A 22,788-nucleotide genomic window follows, 5' to 3' on the forward strand; every position below is an offset into this window, starting at 1 on the left:
GCTGGGATTACAGGCGTAAGCCACTGTGTCCAGCCCAAGACTTTGTTTTAGAGAAACTATAAAAGCAAGTTAAAGACAGAAAGTGATCTGAACTAAGTGCCCACACTAAAAGGTCCTGGATCAAGGAAATCTGCTGGGAGGACACAGCACAGGAAATTATTTTTCTAGTTTTTAGGCCACCACCACTAAAGAGAGAAAAACAATAAATAAAAAATGCAATACGGAGAAATCTACGTGAAAAAATGTACAAATACTAGAAGTTAGTACTGGTGCTTTTGGAATTAAAAACCCTAAAAGCCTGAAGCAAGCTGTAAGATTGAATGGACTATTATTACTTCTCCATGCTCCTTTCCCAAAAATCAGGATCACCAGGATCACCACCGGGGATGCACAGAACTGAATCGTGCTTGCTGTCACTCCCAAAGTACCCAGAGACAGGGGCTGCGAGCCATGGCCTGTAGACCTCCAAGCCAGCAGGTAAATTGGGGAAAAAAAAAAAAATAGGTTTCAGTTCAGATGCAGAGCTCGGTACAGGCCCCCAAGAAAATTATTTTAAATGGGAAATCACAGATAAAAATTGAAAATGAGTTTCTTGAAATCAGAGCACGCCACCAAATGATCTACAAATGTTTGTGATATAGCACACATGTCCATTTCTCTGGGGAAAGGGTCCCCATGATCTTGGAAAAGGTTAACAGCCTCAATGCCAGAAACAGAAAAAACTGAGCGCAGGTCACAGTAATGGACTATGAACTGGGAACTGATGTAATAATCCTCTCTCTCTCCCTGAGTGACAATGCACTGACAAGATGACCTACTAAAAGGAGCAAAGGCCTAACGTCTGATCCTTGAAAAGCATGGGAAAGATAGATGGTTTGGTACTGAGATGAGAAAATATGATACTCTTATAAAACAATAGCAATGAAATGTTTGCATTTGTGTTCACTCCAATTTATTACTTAAGACTTTTAGAAGAGATGAAAAACAACTAGACTCAAAAGACAATTTTTTAAAAAGATAACTTTTGCTTAAGTCTGTTTTCCTTTGTCATGAAGCTCTTAGCCCACAGCCTATTCCTTCCTAATTGTCACAGCAGTGCACCTCATTCCAGGCCGCCTACAACTCCTATTCCAACAGGAACTTATTTTAAATCATTAAGAAATTTTCTACAAAAGCTCATTATTGGCCGGGCGCAGTGGCTCATGCCCATAATCCCAGCACTTTGGGAGGCCAAGGTGGGCAGATCACCAGAGATCAGGAGTTCAAGACCAGCCTGGCCAACATGGTGAAGCCCCGTCTCTACTAAAAATATAAAATATTAGCTAGGCGTGGTGGCGGGCACCTGTTATCCCAGCTACTCAAGAGGCTGAGGCAGGAGAATCGCTTGAACCCAGGAGGCGGAGGTTGCAGTGAGCTGAGATCGCGCCACCGCACTCCAGACTAGGTGATAGAGCAAGTCTCCATCTCAAAAAAAAAAAAGAAACACACACACACACACACACACACACACACACACACAAAAGCTCATTATTACGTATTTTCAATATGTAATGATCCCTTCAGCTGCATAGTTTTACCCATGTTAAATGACCGTTACATTTTCTTCTTCTGAAAAAAAATCACATCTGAACTGCCCACGGGTCAGCTTAATGGCACTTACTACAGGTAAAGGCTGCACTTCTCACACTGGAGCGTGAGACAACCCGAGGTCTTAGGAGAAAGCAGGGTTGTTTTCCTGCAATATCCATCTGACTTGATGGTAAGTCACTTAACATGGTTTTAAAAATAGCAAACATTACCATTTGCATGAATTTTTAAGATTTAAAACACGAGTCCAAAACCAGTAACAAAACATGAATCTTGGAGGCAATTTTTTTTTTTAGACAGGATCTTGCTCTGTTGCCCAAGCTGGAATGCAGTAGTGTGACCATAGCTCACTGCAGCCTTGACCTCTAAGGCTCAAGCCAACCTCCCACTTCAGCCTCCCAAGTAGCTGGGACTACAGGTGCATGCCACCACACCTGGCTAATTTTTTGTAGAGATGGGTTGCCCAGGCTTGACAGCAACTTCGAGCTTGTGATGAGTCACTATGGGTTTAGCCCCTAGACTTGCAGGAATGTTATCTTTGGCCACCAGGAGTTTTGTTTTAGTAGAAAACACTAAGAAATACTAACATAAGATACTGTAGGGACAGAAGGAGAAGTGATTTAAAACAAAACAAAACCAAATAACATGGCCTGAGGGTCAAACGCAAAATGGAAATAGCATAAACAGAGCATTTCTATAATGAGCACTGTGTGCTAGGCACAGTACTAAAGGTCTCACCACGGATCAACTCACTTTGCTCCCTCAGCAACCCTGGGAATCAGACACTCCACTAGCCCCCTTTACAGATACGGCGAGGAAGGCACAGAGACCGGCCCAAAATGGCACAGTTCTAAGTGGTGCTGCAGGGATTTCAGCCCTAACAGGCTGGCTCCAGCACCCACCCTCTCAATTATCACACTGTACTTGCTGAGGGAGCTTCATTCCACCATTTCCACAGTTTCCCAGAGGAAAATGACTCCTAACAACAACTAGCCTGGCAGCAGGCTAGTTGCTTTGATAAACAATCCAACTTGGGCTGACAATGGTCACAGGAAAAAACAGGTCTTCATATTTTTATCTTACAGATTGGGAAACAAACTCAGAAGTAAAGCAACTAATTCCAAATTATATTTAATTTCAAATTATATGTAAACAGCAAATGAGCTACAGAATGCAGGTTTGTCTTACTACAAAGTATGTGCTCTTTCCACGCAGCCACAGCGTCTCTCACTTGGACAGTGGATGTAGTTGTTTTAACTCTTCCTAACTACACTCAGTCAGGACTGCCCAGTCCAGGGGCCAGCACTCCTTCCCTCCCATCACTCAAATGCTCCTTCCTGTGAAGTCCCCCAGCTAACACCGAGAACTGACTCCACCCCATCATGCATATTTCATTTGCAACATGCAATGCCAAGGATCTCAACTCAGCTCCTTACTCCAAATCCGCATGATTTTATAACCTGAATCTTAGGTTTACATTTTTTCAGTGTTTGTTCTCCCCTGTATTTGTATCCTTAATAAGTCAAGTATCTCTAAACCTGGTCTTTGATTTGTAGATTCTTAAAAAGAAGGGATATGTGTTAAATGCCAGTGACCAAAAAATGCTCTAAAATACCTTCTCCTCACCACAGCATGCAGTTACACCCAGGAAGGGATCTGGAATTAGCTAAGGCGAAGACATTCTGAGAAAATGATGAAAGTCACTCACAACCAGTGTCGGCAGGCCTCAGGCTTCCAATCATTAGGCGGGAAGGACTGTGATTTTCTCAATCATACGTATCTGAGGTGCTTTGTTCTGTATACAAATACAAAGCAGGGTTTCTCAGCCTCAGCACTTCTAACATTTGGGGCTGGAAAATGCCTTGTAGAGGGGGCTGTCCTATATGTAGAATTGTAGCAGCAACTCTAACCTAGATGCCAGTGGCACCCCACACTCCCAATTCAACAATAAAAAAATGTCTCCAGGCTGAGCGAGGTGGTTCATGCCTGTAATCCCAGCACTGTGGGAGGATAAGGCAGGGGGATCACTTGACTCCAGGAGTTTGAGACCAGCCTCACCAACATGGCGAAACCTCATCTCTACAAAAAATACAAAAAATTAGCCAGGCGTGGTGGCACATGCCTGTAATCCCAGCTACTGGGGAGGCTGAGGTGGGAGGATCGCTTGAGCCTGGAGGTCAAGGCTGCAGTGAGCCATCATCATGCCACTACACTCCAGCCTGGGTGACAGCGAGACCCTGTGTCACAAAAGGAAAAAAAAGTCCGATATAAAATAAAAGAACTTATATATGTGACCAGACACATTTTGCTCTCCTCAGTTTCATACTTCTGACAGAAAAGTAACCAGTTTGATTTCTAAATCCTGTACTTTTTTCAAATATTCAGATTGACTTAATTGTGGAAAAAAAAAATCAACTGTGCAGACATTTGATTACCTGGTTAATTTCACATTTGAATGTTCCATGTTTGATAGCGGTTGACTAAATTTTTCAATAAAGAGGAATAATTTCTTTAAAAAGATTAGTGCTCTAATAATGCTGTTGTTTTAAAAGGATATTTGTACTCATCATAAATTACACAGATTGTTCTTATTAGTCATGTAGGAATTCTATTACTCTTGAGAAAACTTCTCAATTAAGAGTTTACTTTTAGAATGTTCTCTAATTCCTGAGATGTTTACAATGACACCGTTTACTACATAGAAGGTGGTATAATTTAATCCCCTTAGCATCTCAGCATCTAAGGCAGTTTATTTCAGGCGGTTACGAAGAGACCTGGTTCTTAAACAAATTGACAAAAAAATGGCTCCATCTATATGAAGAGAGTATTTTAGTGACTCACAACCATTGAAAATCTCATCAAATTTTGAAGCAAAGCTGCACTACTTAGTTAATACTGAAGTAAACAGACCAGTGAATACAATGAAACATCCAAAGCTCATTCACGCCAAGCCGGTTATCAGAAGACCTGCCATCATCCTAGACCCTCCAACTTGCCAAGAGAAGAGACCTCTCAGAGCAGGCTACCAGCATTTGCAAACTAGAGGCACATTAGTGAAAAGACCCAGCTTGTAGTTCATTGTCCAGCAAGAGAAAATGGCAAATACTTAGACCTATAAAGTCAGCTTAATCTTTAGTCATGAAAGATATACCATTGAGAACTAAGAATAAAAGTATAACCCTTCCAGGTCATGAAGAGCTAAACTGACCTTAGACTGAGGGACTGTAGGTGCACACTATATGAAGAAGCAAAGTTTTGATTTGGCTTCATCAATAGTTTTTGAATTAAGCCAACTTGAAATAAAAGCTATATATATACTGTACAAACATTCCTAATGACTTCCTGAAGTTCAAGGTTTAGAAAAACAAAGGGATTGATTTCTACTTGAAGACAATAGTCGTGTATAATTTTTGACATATGTGAAGTGTTCAGTGGAGGAGAAGATGTAACTGAGTGTAAAATTTTATGCAGTAAGCATGCTACAAAGTGAAAATAAGAAGTGGAAAACAGTATCACCTGTAGCAATGAAATGAGGTTACCACTTCTTGCAAATAAAACATAGCAAGGATAGACCATTTAAGGAACAAGCAAATCAAACCTAATTCAGGCTGTCACACGGCCCAAAAAGGAAAGTGAGCAAATAGTTCACTTGCCCACTTGTCGTATCTCAAGAAGAGCAGCCCAGGAGCTGACTCTTCAGTGACTTAGACTGTGCGGAGTCAGGAGAAGGAGCCATGCCGCCTCTCAGTCCTGGCGGGGACTGTGGCACTGGCCCTGTTCCTTCTGACTGCTGATCAACTGCAAATGAAAGACAACAGTGGCCAAAATACAGAAAGGTGTCATTACAGGTAATTCAAATACTTGGAGCCTTATAGAGATTTCTATGAGAAACTTTTACTGAGAACAAATTAAAATTAATACACAGTACACTTTGAAAAATGTAAACGTTGAAATTTGCTAAATTAACCGTCAATATTTTATACTTATCTAGAAAAAAATTAACACTCATTTTCTTGAAAAGTTTATAAACAGAGTAACTTTTTGCATCAGATATGCTTTATGGCTTTTAAAATTTCATTGTGATCTTTTGTTTACAAAAAAACTTAGTGTTTCAATAACTCAGGAACAACTGCTTGTATTAACACTGGACAGTGATGAAATCAGATATATATATAACTGCACTTCACTGATATTTCTGTAAAAACAGAAACAATGAAATGTATTTTATATTTTCAATTTAAAAAGCAAAATGTTTAAGTATTCTTAATAAGACGTCAAATGGAATATTTATGGAGTCAAGTCCTCTTTCCTCCCCACTCTGTGAAATATATATGTAAACAGCAAACAGCTGCTCACCTGGATGACTTTATAGAAGTAGGCGTACTGTCGAGCTGTGTTTTTATACTGGCTGAAGACATCATGTACAGCTTGTGTGGACTGAAGATACCGAACTTCATCTTCTTCAAAGTAGAGAGGTGTGTCATATTCACTAGGGAGAGTCTGAATGTAGGGCTGCCAGAAGGAGTTAGGGTTGGCTCGTTCACACAGCAAATGAAAGGCCAGTGCGATGTTTCCCATGGCTTGAAGGATTCGGTCTTGAGAATATAAGGGCCCTGAATTAACCCAGAAGTTAACAGCGTAAGTTCCACAAACTTCTTAAAAACTTCATTTAAATAAACATTTACAAATTACAGGAAAACTAAAAGGTCTTGTAACACTGAAAGTCAGGTACAGGCTGGGCGCGGTGGCTCACACCTGTAATCCTAGCACTTTGGGAGGTCAAGGTGGGAGGGCTGCTTGAGCTCAGGAGTTTGAGACCAGCCTGGGCAATACAGCGAAACCCCGTCTCTACAGAGAAAAACAAAATACATATATATTTATTAGCCAGGTGTAGTGGTGCACACCTGTGGGAGAATCATTTGAGCCTGGGAGATCACGGCTGTAGTGAGCTATGATGGTGCCACTGTACTCCAGCCTAGGTGACAAAGCGAGACCCTATCTCAAAAAAAAAAAAAAATAATAATAATAATAATAATAGTAACAATAAAGGTCATGTGCATCTTTTTTATAACATTAAATGAAAAACACTTAATGCATATTTGAGGGACTATTTCACCAGTCGAGAAAAACCAAGTATGATCCTTAGTGCCACAAAATGGAATTTTATATATTGTCATTTGTATTTTGCCTTGAACAGTCAGAAATTATTCTCACCCAACACTGAATTTTTAGCAGATTCAACAGTCATTAGTAATTTTCGTGGAACCCATAAAAACAATTCTTCTGCCTAGGGAAAAAAATAATAGGAGAATCATCAAAACATGGTACAGTCTTCAACTATATCTACGGTCAGAAATCCAATCACACATGAAGTACAACTTAAGGCTGCATATCAGCACTTCAAATAAATATTCAAATATATTTTAAAATGTAACAATTTATCTTCTAGTTAAATGAGTAGAAGGATAGCTTAAAATCCTGTTTCCAATAGAAAAACTAAAAACTACATATACTGACGAGCAAATAATCAAAGAAGGGACTTTCAACTTTACTTGAAGCAAATATAACACTTGGAGTAGAGCATAAAGGTGTTTATTTTATTCTTTGCTGTACTTCTAAGTTCTAAAACCATACCAAAACAAAATTCCTGCCTCCAACAAAAACCCTAATTTGTCGACATGAATTACTGCTACTACTGAGTTTTAAAGCCAGAGTAACATTCCTTCCTCTACATACTTATCTTTAAAGCACAACAGTTACTAGTGAAATCACATCCCCAGAAGACACATTGGTTTACAAATTTGTTTCCCAAAGCTTTTTCTCATTTTCTGGCAACACAGGACGCTTCCTTTTCCTGTGTCCTGTGTATCTACACCGCATAAAACAGGCACATGGTGCTCCAACACGTGAGGAGACAGCAAGCGGGCAGCTGTCTGCAAACCAAGAATGCCCTCACCTAGAGAAACCATGCCAGCACCTTGAGATCTTGGACATCCAGCCTCCAAATTGTGAGAAATAAACGTCTGTTGTTTAAGACCTCCTCCCCAACCCTCGTTTCCCCACAAAAGCACACAGTGAGGAAAGTCCACAGCTCAGATCTTCTGGGCAGCATCCACACAAATGCTGCCTTGAATCTGATACAAGAGAAGAACATGTAGCACCTTGCCTTCACCAATGTCAACTATTAAGTTATTTGTCTTGTCTCTTACTATACAGATTATAGACATCATGAAGAAAGAGACTGTTTTTTTTTTTTTTCGGAAGCAAGTTACTACCATTCACACAGCAGACATTTAACAGGTATCTAATATACCAGCACGTGATTTACCGATCTATCAATGAAAGGTTAACTACAACTTAGCCAAAAATGTTGCTGGAGGTTTGAGGGGGCCAAATAACACCCTTTCCTCCACCCAAGTTCTGAAGCAACTGAGAGAGAGAGAATACAACAGATGGTCACCCAAAATATCACCTCCTGAATCCCAGAATTAGACAGACTCCCCCACCTAGTTACAGGCAGAGCCGGATCCCCACCGCCCTCCCCACGTGTGGCCTGCCCCTGCAAAGCTTCCAGGGCGGAGAGCAGAGTGGAATGAATGCATACGGGCAACCAGCTCCCATCAAGAAAAAAGCCAAGTCCAGTTCCTTCTCCCAAACAGATGAAGGAGTGCCTCCTCTTACAAGAGGCATGAGTGAAGGGTGAGGAAAGGCCAGGCATGGCCAATGACTGCTGCTCCCTTCATGTGGAAAGAAGAACCAAGAACAAAGAGGGGAGAAAAAGCCCTTCTTCCTTAGCAGGTGGCTGTTTCACTCTTCTCTCCCTATTGCCACTGGTGTTGCCATTTCAGTGAGCTCCTAGTACCTTCAACCTCACAGGCATCCATTCCAGACACTGGTAGGCATCCCCACACCACCAGTCCTCCACCCACTCACCTCCAGTAAGTCACAAAATAAAAAACCATGAGTCCACCTCCTTGTCTTTAGGTAAATCTCAAAATCCTGTGAGGCATGTTTTATGGTCTCCTAACAGAGGCTCAGAAATGTGAACTGACTTGCCCCAGTCACTGGTTAGCAGCTTGGCTCCCCAGAGGGATAAGGTGGGAGGAGTTGCTTAGAACAGGAGCCTGAGGTCCTTGCAGGCTGCCTATCTGCCCACAGGCTCAGAACTAGAACTCTCCCACCACACGTCTACCTCCTCACCCTGCACCCTCTGCAGCACAACAGTTCAAACACACATAGACCCCCTCAGACCAACATTTTATAAACTCACCTTGATATCTCTTGTTGCTCTCAAACCAAAGCCCTCTTCTTTGAAGTTAACCATTTCAAAACCCTCGACAGAAGCCCCATTTTCAGAGGCCCATTTCATTAGATCAGGAAAGTAATCTTCTCTTTTTCCATCAAAAGTAACGGACAGACCTATATTAATCCACGTTTTAGAAAACAAGAGCTACTTTTAGGACACATATCATTCACACGTCTCTCAGAAAATAAAAACAGGCCATAACTAACACTGGAAATAGTCTTAACACGCCAATCTTGAAATCAAAACTAATCACATGGTCACAGTACATACCTTAACTGATGACAGGGAAGAAGAATTAAAATCCTAAACTCCCTGTCAGTTACAGTGAAATATATACTGACACTAGGTAATATAAATATTGACTGTTAGGTACTATTAGGTAATATGATGGCAAAGGGGAGAGAGCTTCTATTACCATTACTATGATTTATAAAGCAGTTTTCTCCTTAAAAGTCCAACATGCCATCTCTCATACTCACATGTGCTTTAACAAAATTTCCATTAAAACAAAAATGAGTAACTCACATATGTGCACAAGGAGACATGGGAAAGGATGAACCCCACAGTCCTGATTCTGAGAACACAAAACTGCAGAGCTGTAAGCCAGAAGGCTGTAAGGCAATTTAAATGAGCTAGAGCTATGTGTATCAACGTAAGTATAACACTAAATGTACCACGGTGGTTTTTTAAAAATCACATAGCATGACACCATTTATGTAAATTTTTCAAACAGCAATTACAACCATATATTTTATGGGGTTATTTATGAAATAGAAAACATTCACAGTGAAGATGAACACCCCACAAGCAGGGAGGGAATAGAAGGGGATGAAAATGGGAGGCTTTGGCTGTATCTGGGATGTTTTCTTAAAAACAAATACAGAAACAAAACCAAAGGCCGAGGAAGGGAAAGGAAAGCTGACCAGTGGGTGAGAATAAAAGAAAGGACAATGTGAATACTACTTTGACACATGCTCAGCTGGGGTAGCAGATTCCCGGGCATCTGTTATATTAATTTCTGAACTTCTCAGCATGTCTGACATAGTCAAAAAGATGAAAAGACATGCATAGAAAAAGCCATTCCGTTTGGATGAATAAAAGGAGAGGAACAGGAACTTTACTAGGAGGAAGCTGGGTGTGGCACATAGCTCAGGTGCCTGTGGCCATCTTACCATAGCATAATTAACAGTCAACCTGATATGTGAAGAGGGCATGCTGGATATGCAAAGATACCTGCTGAATGGCGAAAACGACCAGAATGAGGACTATTTGAAGACGGAACTTACTATTCACTCCCTGAGAACTGGCATAATGCTCTGCCCTCAGTGTCAGGTGCAGTAAACAGTATCTACGCAGAAGAGAAACTAAGGCTCTACCCACTTGGTGACAAAGGATTAGCACCGACTCCTATTTAGTGCAAATAAACCCATTATGAAGGAACCTGTTTGAACACACCCATTATGAACTCACCACTTTGGAGTTTGAGACCATCTAAGCTGAAGACTACATGTTTAGAGGTGTGTATGGAAGAGCAATAAAACCACTACTTAAGACAGCAAACAAAAAACAAACCCTCTCCTGATGCCCTTCATGACAATAAGAAAGGGAGTCTCAGAAGATGGCCCCACATTCCAATGCGTGCTCCCCAGGATGTTTTCTGCTTCTACCTTCCATGTGGTCCTGCATAATAATCTTTACTTTTTGTGCTTTACAGAACAAAAACAATAGGTATACTGAACGAGCTTTTTCAAACTCACACTTAGCCCCACGGCAGCCTGGATGAGAATCATTACAATGGCGACTGCATACATCCTGTAAAAACACAGCTTAAGGAATATGACCACACCTCTTATTTAACTGAGATGTGTGTGAATTCATCATAAACCTTGCTAATGCATTAACCAATCAGCATTTATTTGTGTGTTGACCATATACACTATATGCACTGTCCTGAAACTCAAAAGGAAATAACAGTATAAAAACCAGATTTAAATACTTTATAAAATATAAGTAAATAAATAAAATTGTGTCATTTTAGCCCCCAGATACATTTTATTCTCCTAAAGCTCAACATTCTCACCCTTTCCGAAGCAGGTAATAGCATCTCTGAAAGGGCAGAAATCTCGCTAACTGCTCTCTCTTCCGGTCTGCAAGCCCCACTACAAGACCTTTCAGAATGACACCAGTGATGCTGAGACCTTCACTACTCGTCAGCCCTCTGACCTAATCAAGTTTCTACATGACATTATTAAAACACAGTTATCATTCTAGCAATTTTACCTTTCTGCTTTTTCCGTATTTTCTCAACTAGAGTCCGGATCTGCACATACTCTTCCCACTCTTTTCCTGGGCCAGGTGCAGGACTGCTGCATTCTGTAACATAAGAAGCATGGTACTGAAACACTTCCCTCTTTCAACTTAACCTACTAGTCTGCAGAAGAAAGAGGATTTGGACTTTGTTGTTGCTGTTTGGGGTTGGTTTATTTTTAAAAGACAGACATATGACAGCCACGATAATGAATGTGAGAAGTGCAAGGCAGCTACACTTCTCAAAGCAGACAAATCCTGGGGAATCATAAAAACATCCCCCACTTAACGTACCCAAGAGAGAGCACTGAGCAGGCACCTAGCTCACATCCACCTTATTCTTAGTTAACTCTTTTTAGAATATACTTACTAACAGGAAAACCTATGATAAAAGCTAAGCTAAAATGCAAACTATTCCCCAAAACTCTTCTATATGGCAAAAGAAGTTAATAGTAAAAGTCAACCTTTCTTTTTAGTTAAACCCCATAACACTGATTCCCTAAGGGAACCAGTGAAATTGGACATAAGGACAATTAGTCGACAAACATTTCACATCCATGTGTATGGCACTATATTCAGCAGTCTGGGGGAGTTGCAAAATGAGATGGCATAGTCACTGCTAAAAAAGAAGATTCCACTATGGGGCCAGAACCAAAAGACCAATACCCGAGACTGAGGTGTGAGTTTGGAAGGCTGCACACTGGGCACCCCGCCTATTGGCAGCTCTTTCTTTTCACACAACTGCATTGGTTCAGACAGCCCCTTCCCACACTCCTGGTTAACCTCTGGGGCCTCTTTGCTCTCTATTAAAAGAGCATATGTGGCAAATAACTAACAATAACTAGATATGTGCTGAGTCTTAACTATGAAGGGTAGCCAGTCTTACTTTATTCTCCAACAACAAGCACTGACTGAGGCCTGGAACAGGCCTCAGAGGTGAAGCAGCAGTGAACCTGTCCTCAAGCTGCCAGAGGCAGGGGAGCTCGGCGAGGAATGCTAAGGACAGCCATGCTCCACTGGCCCATAGGATCCAGGGGGGCACTCGGGAGGGACCTGACTCCAACTTGGCTGCGGCTTGCTTTCTGTCTCGAAGGGAAAGCTGCGTTTTTACTTGGGGTTTAGCCTGCCACATAATCTAAACACAGAAAAAGGGCAATGGAGTGACCACAGCTACAGCTGAGGCACTAACTGCACCAATTCAAATTCATAATTTTAAAAAGTTACCAAATCACACTAACTTCCTAAAACAAGCACAGGCACTTAATAGAAATTCCATTTCCTTAAGCCAAGAACTCTCAAACTACAGCATGTAAAAATCAGATACACAGCCGGGTGCAGTGGCTCACGCCTGTAATCCCGGCACTTTGGTAGGTAGAGGTGAGAGGATGTTTTGAGCCCAAGAGTTCAAGACCAGCCTGGGCAACATGGCAAAACCTCATCTCTACAAAAAAATTAGCTGGGCGTGGTGACATAGGCCTGTAGTCCCAGCTACCCAGGAGAATGAAGTAGGAAAATCACTTGAGCCCAGGAGGTCAAGGCTGCAGTGAGCCACAACAGTGCCATGGCACTCCAGCCTGGGCAAGAGAACAAGACTTTGTCTAAAAAAGAAAAAAAATCAGAAGCACTGTTAATTGAATCACCAAAAAGGAAGGCGAGCCATTCCAGTGAGGGGCAGAGAGCTCTGAAGGCCGGGTCACCGAGAGGCACGCTGGACTCAGCTGGGCTAACAGCCCGTGAAGCACCTTCACAAACCACATGTCACAAAGTCCTTGGCTCATTCCCTGAGACAGTTATTATCTATGTTTACCGAGAAGAACACTGCGTTTCAGAAGGTTCAGTAATCTGCGGAGGGGCACACTGTGCAAAAGTAGTAGAGCTGGTTCTTGCCCACAGGTCCTCAGGGAAGACCATGTTCCAGGTGACTGTGCTATTGAAGCTCATAATTATTTCACCCAAGCCTTGTTAACAGCCACACGGTTCCAACAGGTGTTTCCATCCTCACAGGTGAGGACTGCAAGTCTGGGAAGCTCTGTGACTCATCCAGGCCCACAGCTAATCAGCTCAGACCTGAACACCAGCTTGTTTGATGCATGCTTCCCCATCCTGATGACAAAGAAGAAAAAGGCACAGCCACCACATCAAGGCAGGGAGAGCCCAGAGAAGGACTTACTCTGTAGCAGTTCACTGGTCAGGTTCAAGATTTCCTTCGGTGACACAGTTGCTGTAGCACCAGTGCCGGATTTCTGAGTTTTTACTCGACTCTTCTTACCCATTTTTCTGACTACAGAGAAGAGAAAGAAAAGAGATAAAATTACATTACCAAAGAACAAAATAAAGTAATAAAACATGTTCAACACACGGCAGTGTCTTAGTCTTTAGAGGCTGATTTTACCTTACACATGCCATATCCTGAAGTTTTCTACCACAAAAAGAAATGTGTAGTATTAGTATTTAGAGGTTCTCAAATGGGGGGGAAAAATCTGCTTTGTAGTCTCTGGAAGAAAAGTTCATTCTTTATCATCTACAAAAACTATAGTAGAGGCAAATTTTACTCTAAATTTTTTTTTAAATTACATAGATTTCATTGTGCATACTAATATACTCCAGTGTACTAGAGAGACAAAAACCATGCATACATCATACACATAAGGGCGTAAAGACCTACATATTCTCTCCCCACTTCGCCTTAAAATAATCACTTCCCATTAACCATAACTGTATCATAAGCAACTGATTACACTCTCTGGACAAATGCTGAAGACGTTTTAGAGCTGGAAGAAACTCTGGCGAGCTTGGGATTTCCCATGGCACAAAATGTAGGAGTTAGACTAGCTCGCCAGAGTTTCTTTTTCCCCCGTTTGAGAACCTCTAAATACTAATACTACACATTTCTTTTTCTGGCGTCCTGGGTAAAGACCCTACGAGATAACGCTTGCTTGCAAGTGTTTTTAACAATAGGTCTCAAAGAAAGTAAGGGACGTGGATGTGTGAAGAGCAGATGGGGCAATTCAAAGACAGGGACAGGACAAGAAGCGTGAGGGAAGCACAGCGAAGAAGGGAACCCGGCTGGAGAGGGGGTCTCTAGGGAAGCCTAGCGAGGCAGCCACTCAAGAGAGGATGAGAGTCAATGCCAGAGGTGTCTGGCTTTGATTCTCTAGAGACAAGGGGCTAAGATGATGACCCAGGAAGATGGAGAAAGTGTCCAGCCAAGAAGCTGGCAGGGCGATCCATAAGCTAACGAATAACAAACCACCACGAGGATGGCCTCCAGGAGCCCCAGTCAGTTACACTTCATCTCAAGTGAGAATCAAAAAGCAGACTTCAGTCCATTTGTTTTTAACAAAAAGAAGTAACTATCACCATGTGAAGAACTACGCTAGGACAAAGGTTTAAAACATATTCTCCCACTATACAGATGATCACTGATTCTGTTGTAACTGAATTCATGCAAATATGGTCATGTGCTAAAATCGTAGGAAATCACATTATTTAACAGGCTAACATGCCTATCTTCTCTTATGTATCTAACGTATAAAGAATAATGTGTAACACATCAATCTAGTAAGTCTTCTAAAAATCAGTATAAAATAGACAGTGTCGGCCGGGCGCGGTGGCTCAAGCCTGTAATTCCAGCACTTTGGGAGGCCAAGACGGGCGGATCACGAGGTCAGGAGATCGAGACCATCCTGGCTAACACGGTGAAACCCCGTCTCTACTAAAAAATACAAAAAACTAGCCAGGCTGTAGTCCCAGCTACTGGGGAGGCTGAGGCAGGAGAATGGCGTAAACCCAGGAGGCGGAGCTTGCAGTGAGCTGAGATCTGGCCACTGCACTCCAGCCTGGGCGACAGAGCGAGACTCCGTCTCAAAAAAAAAAAAAAAAGACAGTGTCAGTCATCAGGGAATAAAAGGAAACTGGTAAAATAAGTAAAACTTTTGCAGCAATAAAAGGAATTCTTTTCTGTGATCAAAAGCAGAAAATTTAAGTGAGGGGAGGGCAGGATGACAGACAGTTTAAGTACCTTTTCCTATGCTTAAGAACTACCATCTTAGAAGAGAAAAAAGCTCCCCATGGTCCCGGCTCACAGCCAAGAGCAAGGGTACAGCATGGACAGAGCACCTCCACCCTTCTGGGCATTTCAGGCCTCCCACATCTGCGGGGGGCATCTCTGGAGGACCATCGAACTTAACCTGAAAATCACTAAAACCACCAAGGAGTCTGGTAATAAGGACGTTAATCACACTTCCAAATGTAGTGGGTCTGCTGGCTTGGCAGGAGGAGATGCAGAAGCATGCTGTCAGCAATGGCTTAGCTGGCCTCTCCCTTCAGCCTTGCCTGCAAGACCTTCTGCTGTGGAAGCCTGTAAATGAGGCAAGAACGTCACTCCAATGAGGAGTTCCAAGACCCTTTCCCTTCTCTTAACAGTAAGTGAGCCTGGGATGGCAGGGCTGTTCCACACCGGCTCTCTCAGGGGTGCCCACCAACAGCTACAAAACAGGCTCTGTTCGCTCTGCCTGCAGCCCCTCACCTCCCCCAATGTCTTCCCTCAGTGATCCACCCAACTCCAGTTGCTCATTGATGTAGCAGCAGCTGTTCCCTGGAGCTCAGTATTCACCCTCTGCCAGGTGCTGAGCTAAGACACAGCTCTTCATTTGATCTTCCTTGACACTTTAAGCAGTAGATACCATCCTCATCTCTCAGATGACATTCTCAGAAAGGTTAAGTCCCTTCTCTTTGTCCAAGGTCATGCATCAGGTAAGAAGCAGAGCTAGAATCTGAACCCAGAACCACTACCACACTGCCTCTGTTTAAATACAGATTAAAAAAAAAAAAAAAAAAGTACATGGCAGAGGGGGCTCTTCCAGGTCAAACACTATGGGATATGGAGCGCAACCCCCAACACTCCTGCCAGCAGCCACTCAGCCCACACCTGCGCAGCTCCAGCCACTTCCTCCTGCACCTCCTGAACACGTCCTCATAGTGAGACCCTAACACTAGTCTCATACATCTCCCTGCCCAAGCCTGTCCCTGCTGCTTAAATCTACCCTCACGCTGCCACCACCCTAAATAGTAGGAAATCACATTATTTTAACAGGCTAACAAGCTTACCTTCTCTTATGTATCTAATGTATAAAGAATAATGTGTAACACATTAATCTAATAAGTCTTCTAAAAATCAGTGTAAAATATACAGTGTCAGTCATCCTGGAATAAAAGGAAACCGGTAAAAATAGGTAAAACACCCTCCCAGCAACACCAAGGGCTCCCAGTCCCTCTACAGCGGTCATCACGTGCCTATCTCTGCCTCCCCGTTCACACTTTGACTGTAAAATTTTAATCACTTATTCACAAACTCTTGGTTTTTCTCTAAAAACACTGTCCAGGAATCCCCTTAAAGTCTACCTGGTCCCCCAGTCACAATCTTCTCTTCTCTGCACCTCTGCAATTCCTTGTATGTTCTCCCATTATCGCTGGGCCCCACTGTACTTGCTCATATACCAGCTTCCCTTCAGATAACAGGCTCCTTGAAGACATCCTGTCTTGTTTCTATTTGTAACCCCAACATACAGCCCAGGCCTCAACACAGGGCAGGTGTTACAGAGAGGATGCCACCCTGAGCTCCCAGGGAAAAGCATCCGCACAGGTCTTAGGTCAGGTTACAATCTCCATTTCTGAAGCTTCTACCCAGGTTTCCATTCCCTTGGAACAGACAGGAAATGTCTAATTCCTGCTCCACGTGGCAGACCATTAAAAATATGGCTACAATGATTTGAAAACAAAATACATTCCACTGACAGTAATTCTACAGTCAAGTTCTTATAACTCCAATTGTTCTCAAGATTTCTTTTCTAAGCCAGAAAACTGCTGGCTCTTAGAAATGAGTAATAGGTGTATAAATACAGCAGAGGTGTAATTTCAAAACACACCATAGCCCCTGGGAAGGCAGATATGCTGGAATGCAATCTTCGAAAGTCCTGCAGGGTGATGTTTATGCAGTCATTGAAGCCACTCCTAGCTAAGACCTTCATCTCCAGCTCTTTCAATCCCTTTGGGATTCATTTCCCTGCCTACAAGTCCTCCCCCACCACAATGTCAACAGTCAGCCTTAATAAATTGAGGTATAAAATACAAACTGCATAGGATGAGCATAGTGGCTCACGCCTATAATCCCAGCACTTTGAGAGGCCAAGACTGCTTGAGCCCAGGAGTTCGAGACCAGCCTGGACAACATGGCGAAACCTTGTCTCTACAAAAAAATACAAAAATTAGCTGGGCATGGTGGCGCAACCCTGTAGTCCCCAGATACTCAGGAGGCTCAGGTGGGAGGATCCCTTGAAGCTGCAATGAGCTGTGATGGCGTCACTGCACTCCAGCCTGGGCGACAGAGGAAGACCCTGACTCAAAGAAAAAAAAAAAAAATAGAAACCTACAAACCACATAGTGCACGAATTCATGGACTCATCCCCATATGTGCAAGGCCCCACCCTTGCAGAAGGTAGCAAACACACCAGTCCTTGCCAGCAGTCCTGATGAACCCTTTCGCAACCAGTCCTTCCCCTAGTAGCCCACATGCCAACTTCTATTACCATCAATTAGTTCTGCCTATTCTTAAACTTCATATAAGTGGAATTCTACACTGTGTAGGTTTCTTTCACTCACACGTCTTTCCATAGCTCACAGGATAATGTGTAACCTCCCTAGCAAGGTCTTCAAGGACTGAACTGCCTCACCCCATTTTAAGTGTCCAGCTTCATCCTACCTTTACACAACACAGCTCCAGGGGACTGCTCATGTTCCTCCCTTTTTCTGAAATGCAGCTATCCCACTGCCTGTCCCCTTGTCTTCTCCGGGCAAGATTTTGCATATACTTCAAGGCTCTACCAAAATGTCCCCTGTGCCCTAAGGGAAACTCTAGACTCCTCCATGCAATCCTCACACCCAAAAAAGTCAGTCAGAAAGGGTCAAACTCAAGGTTATTACAGATGCTAAAGGGTTGGCTTATGTGGGGATTCTGTCTTTTGGCAACCTCTTTGGGCTGTTTCCCTCCCACAGGGATACAGGCTATAAAGTAGAAAAAGTGGCTAGCCTATGTTAGGCAGAAAGAATCTTCGTCGTAATTAAGGATGGGGGGTGGGGAGCTGCCTATCCTTCTTCCAGTAAAAGTATCTCCCTAGGGCACAGGATCCTAGACCCAAGTCATCTCCTCAATCTGTTCCCCCCAGAAACAAGTTTCCAGGGATCTTCCAGCAAGCCTCCCCATTGGCTGGGTCCACCTTGTCCGAGGGCTCTCCTTAGTCCCCTGTACCCTGAATCCCAGGCAGTCGGGCATGACACCTGGCCTTTAGCATGACTTTAAGAACTTAAGTCACTGAAGGCAAGTGTTTCTCAGTACCAGTTCTGTAACTATGAACTTGGAACCATCACTGTCTGTAAGATTTCTTTGTCTCTGGGTTCAGTATGGTTTGGCACTAATTCTAGTATTTGTGGGACACCCCTAACTCAAAGCATCTTGAAGGCAGACGCCCTACATTTACTTCGTTCAGCCCTAAAACATCAGGTTTTCCTGTGAGTTTGCCAGCTCCCCACATCCCACCTTCCCTCAGCCCCTTGGCCTGGCTGTCACTCCCTGACGTACACACTCTTCACTCTATTACTTCAGCCGAAATGCCCTGACCCCTTGGTGAGTATGTCAGGGTCCTCCACCTAAAATTTACCTGGCTAAAACCTCACCTCACTAACAAAGTCTCCTCACCACACTTCCACAGCACAGTCCCTGAACCTCTGTGACCTCATCCACTGCAGTCTGAACTCTTTTACTCACTGTCTTGTGGCAGAAAAAAACCCAAAGCTTCCATCTCTGTATTACCCATAGGGTCTAATATAGTGTCACAGACACATAGAAGGTCAAAATTTGTTGAGTAAAAGAAAATCTTTGGAGAGCATATTTGAATATATTAGAGTTACTAATTTTCACATTGCTCCCAACAGCTATTAAACGGTAGCCAAATGAAACATTTACTTAATATTTAATTCTACCAAGGCACTATGGTAACTCTTAGAAGTAAAAATACAGGCCGGGCGCGGTGGCTCAAGCCTGTAATCCCAGCACTTTGGGAGGCCGAGACGGGCGGATCACGAGGTCAGGAGATCGAGACCATCCTGGCTAACATGGTGAAACCCCGTCTCTACTAAAAAAATACAAAAAAAAACTAGCCGGGCGAGGTGGTGGGCGCCTGGAGTCCCAGCTACTCGGGAGGCTGAGGCAGGAGAATGGGGTGAACCCGGGAGGCGGAGCTTGCAGTGAACAGAGATCAGGCCACTGCACTCCAGCCTGGGCGACAGAGCGAGACTCCGTCTCAAAAAAAAAAAAAGAAGTAAAAATACAAATTTATATAGAGAGGTGTAGATAATTACAGATTGGCCACAACATAAAGGACAGGGGTTAGGGTTAAGCTTATGTAATATCACACTTAAAAAACGGTTCTGTGGGGTATAGTGACACATGCCTATCGTCCAGCTGCTCAGGAGGCTGAGGTGGGAGGCTCTCTTGAACCTAGGAGTTCGAGGCTGCAGCAAGCTACGATCACACCTGTGAATAGCCACTGGGCTGAAGCCTGGGCGACACAGCAAAATCCTGTCTCAAAAAAAAATTTTTACAAGATGATCTCTTTTCAAAATCCAGTTTTAGATAGAAAACCTTTAGGACATTAAGTTTAATAAGAGAGACTCTGAAAAACACGCTGGAATCTTTTAAGCATTATTGGTCTTCAGAAAGCAATAAAGCAGGAATTAGTCTGTTTCTGATAGAAAAGGAACGCTTACAGCCCAAGCACAGAGAAAAGCTCCGTGGGCACTTGTGACAGAGGACACGAGCATCTGCCCCTGACCTCACTGCATCCCCACCACAGCCCACTGAGGCCGGCAGTGACCACAGCCCATTGTCAGGAGACTTAGAGAAGGCTGTGACTTGGCCAAGAGACCACAGCTGCCAAGTAGCAGACCCCTAGCTTCAAACCTGAAATCCTGCATTAGCTCCAGCATGTAAGTGGACTTTAAGTATAGGCAAGCTTGATTAAGCTGCACAACGTCTCTGTGCCTATACTATGTTTGCTGTTGCAGAAGACAACAAAATTGGACAAAACCAGGACTGCAGTTCCCAAGGATGAGGCTGGGAAACCAAGACTCACACTCAAAATAAAGCAGCATGGATAATTCCTAAAACACGTAAGTAACTAAACATAGAAGGGCAAGAAATAAAGTACAATTCAAGAAGGATGACTAAATTTTAAGATCAGTGTGAGAAGGTGTTAGTATCCAGTATGTGTGGTTTCCTAAATTCAACCCATATTGCCTTCTTTTAGCTATCAAAAAAGATGCATGCCGTGTAAGTTCCCCAACCTTATGGATTTAAATAACTACCCTTTTCATTTATGATTCAAAAGTCTGTTATATACAGTGAATACTTTTCATGATCTCAGTGAATTTGGGGCTAAACTACAAGTTTAAACAAATGAAACAGTCAAATAGGTATTCTGAACATCCTTCATGCTCTCCATGAAAAAAATCTATTAAACATTCATCAAGTCCCCACAAAGACCAAATGTTTATTTTCAATATTTATTTCCAATATTTATATTAGGAAAACATAAATGCATACTAAATTAATTATATGTGTATATACATACACACACACACACACTCAAGTTAAATTACAAGTATTAGCCAGAAGGTACAATACTAAATCAAAAATGTTTTTCTGCAAAGTTTAGAAGGAAATCAGGTATAATTTAAAAACACTTACTGAATTATCTTAAAACAGGAAAATAGGACCAAAAAAATGATTTAAATAATACTTAAGACAAAAGAAAATATGAAGAGTAGCAATACAGGATTGATACATGAATTACACAATTATAGTTAGTCGTTCAGAGGAAGGGGTATCTATAAAAAGGAACAGCTAAGCCAAGAGTTTCACACATGTCTACATTTCTTCACCATCAAGATATTTTTAAAATTTACAGCATCTTCAAACTTTGGCCCTTTAAAACACCATATACCGCTTAGAAGTCCATCAACAACCACCCCATTTAACAGACAAGACAGGCTTTAGAAGACAGAGGAATGAATGACATACTCAATTATTACTTGAAGTGCTGACTAATACACAGGAGCATCTGTAATCAACCACCACCTCTGCCACGCAAGCAATTATTTTCCATCTAATCTGAATCGTGGAATAAATGGGTCGAGAAACAAGAAAGCACATTTAGTGACCTTGGCTAACGTGGGGAGTGGGGGTGGAGGTGGGGAAAGGGTGCTAAATACCTAACCCATTTTTACAAAGTATAGTTCACACATAATGAACAGATTTGGATGTAATTCACTTGCATTTTTTTTCAAACATTCTGAATGAAAAGGATATTTATTTGTATATTTCTTGAGTTCCCTTGTAAATGCTGCTTTCAACTAAACAGAACTAGAATAAACATTTTTGATTACACTTATCTGGCAAGTTATCCAGGAAACCTTAGCTCAAGCACAGCATCTGTTTTTCAATGTATCCTGCATTGACCCAACTTCACAGCTGGGTTGACTAAGGGAGAGAATGGTCCTAAGGATGGCTTCCCCCACCCCAGGCTCCCAGCTGTAAAGCCTACTCGAGAGAGGGTGAGTGCCTAATCTTCGTGTAGGAAGAAAAGGAAATACTCTTTTCTCACTCTTACTAAAATACTTTGCCGGCCAGCAGGATCAGATTACTACATTCAGAATTAAATACACAAATTATAGGATGATGAGTTAGGAAAATGAAAGCACTCCCAAACTGAAAAGTATTTAACTGTGCAATGTTTCCTTTCCTACAGATACTGACAAAGTGCCATGGTACCATGTTAGCTGAAACTCATATATATCAGAAACGTGTTCTGGCTTTGCATAGTAGCAGGGCCTAGTAGCAGCACCATGCCATACCAACTCATACTAGTTTACATGGCAAACTGGCACCTATCTTTCCAATCTTCTAATTAAAAGAGGAACTGGGCCAAGGGTAGTGGCTCACACCTGCAATCCCAGCAGTTTGGGAGGCCGAGGCAGGTGGATCATTTGAGGTCAGGAGTTCAAGACCAGCTTGGCCAACATGGTAAGATCCCCCCATCTCTACTAAAAATACAAAAATTAGCCTGGCATGGTGGCGCAGGCCTGTAATCCCAGCTACTCAAGAGGCTGACGTAGGAGAAATGTTTAAATCCAGGAGGTAGCGATTGTAGTGAGCTGAGATCCAGCCACTGCACTCCAGCCTGGGCGACAGAGTGAGACTCTGTCTCAAAAATAAATAAACAAAGAGACAGACAAACAAAAGAAGAACTGATGTGCCACAACTTAAAAGTACCAAGAAATCAAGGCAAGCAGGCAGGGAAGAAGGTGGAATTAATTTCAACTCAGTAACTACTTAAGTACCAGGATGTATACAGATCTATAAATTGCATGCAAACAAAATTTTAATTTGATCAAAATTTAATCTTGATACAGAACAATTTGGGCTGTCCCATTTAAGTATTATAACTTGAGATTTTAAAAATACAATTGTTGGC

The 22,788-nt window shown here is 42.5% G+C and overlaps 1 protein-coding gene across 1 annotated transcript in view; it reads right to left on the reverse strand.

Moving 5' to 3' along the window:
- The window catches only part of SETD3 (SET domain containing 3, actin N3(tau)-histidine methyltransferase), an 89,897-nt gene that overhangs the window by 61,141 nt on the left and 5,968 nt on the right, over positions 1-22,788 (reverse strand). The window contains 5 exon segments of the mRNA XM_017857904.1: positions 5,944-6,200; positions 6,802-6,874; positions 8,858-9,006; positions 11,174-11,266; positions 13,371-13,481. Of these exon segments, the coding sequence (XP_017713393.1) occupies positions 5,944-6,200; positions 6,802-6,874; positions 8,858-9,006; positions 11,174-11,266; positions 13,371-13,473 (675 nt within the window). The 5' untranslated portion in view covers positions 13,474-13,481.

This window comes from Rhinopithecus bieti, unplaced genomic scaffold (assembly GCF_001698545.2).
Source record: "Rhinopithecus bieti isolate Rb0 unplaced genomic scaffold, ASM169854v2 scaffold_41913, whole genome shotgun sequence".
In the NCBI taxonomy this organism is placed as follows: Eukaryota; Metazoa; Chordata; class Mammalia; order Primates; family Cercopithecidae; genus Rhinopithecus; species Rhinopithecus bieti.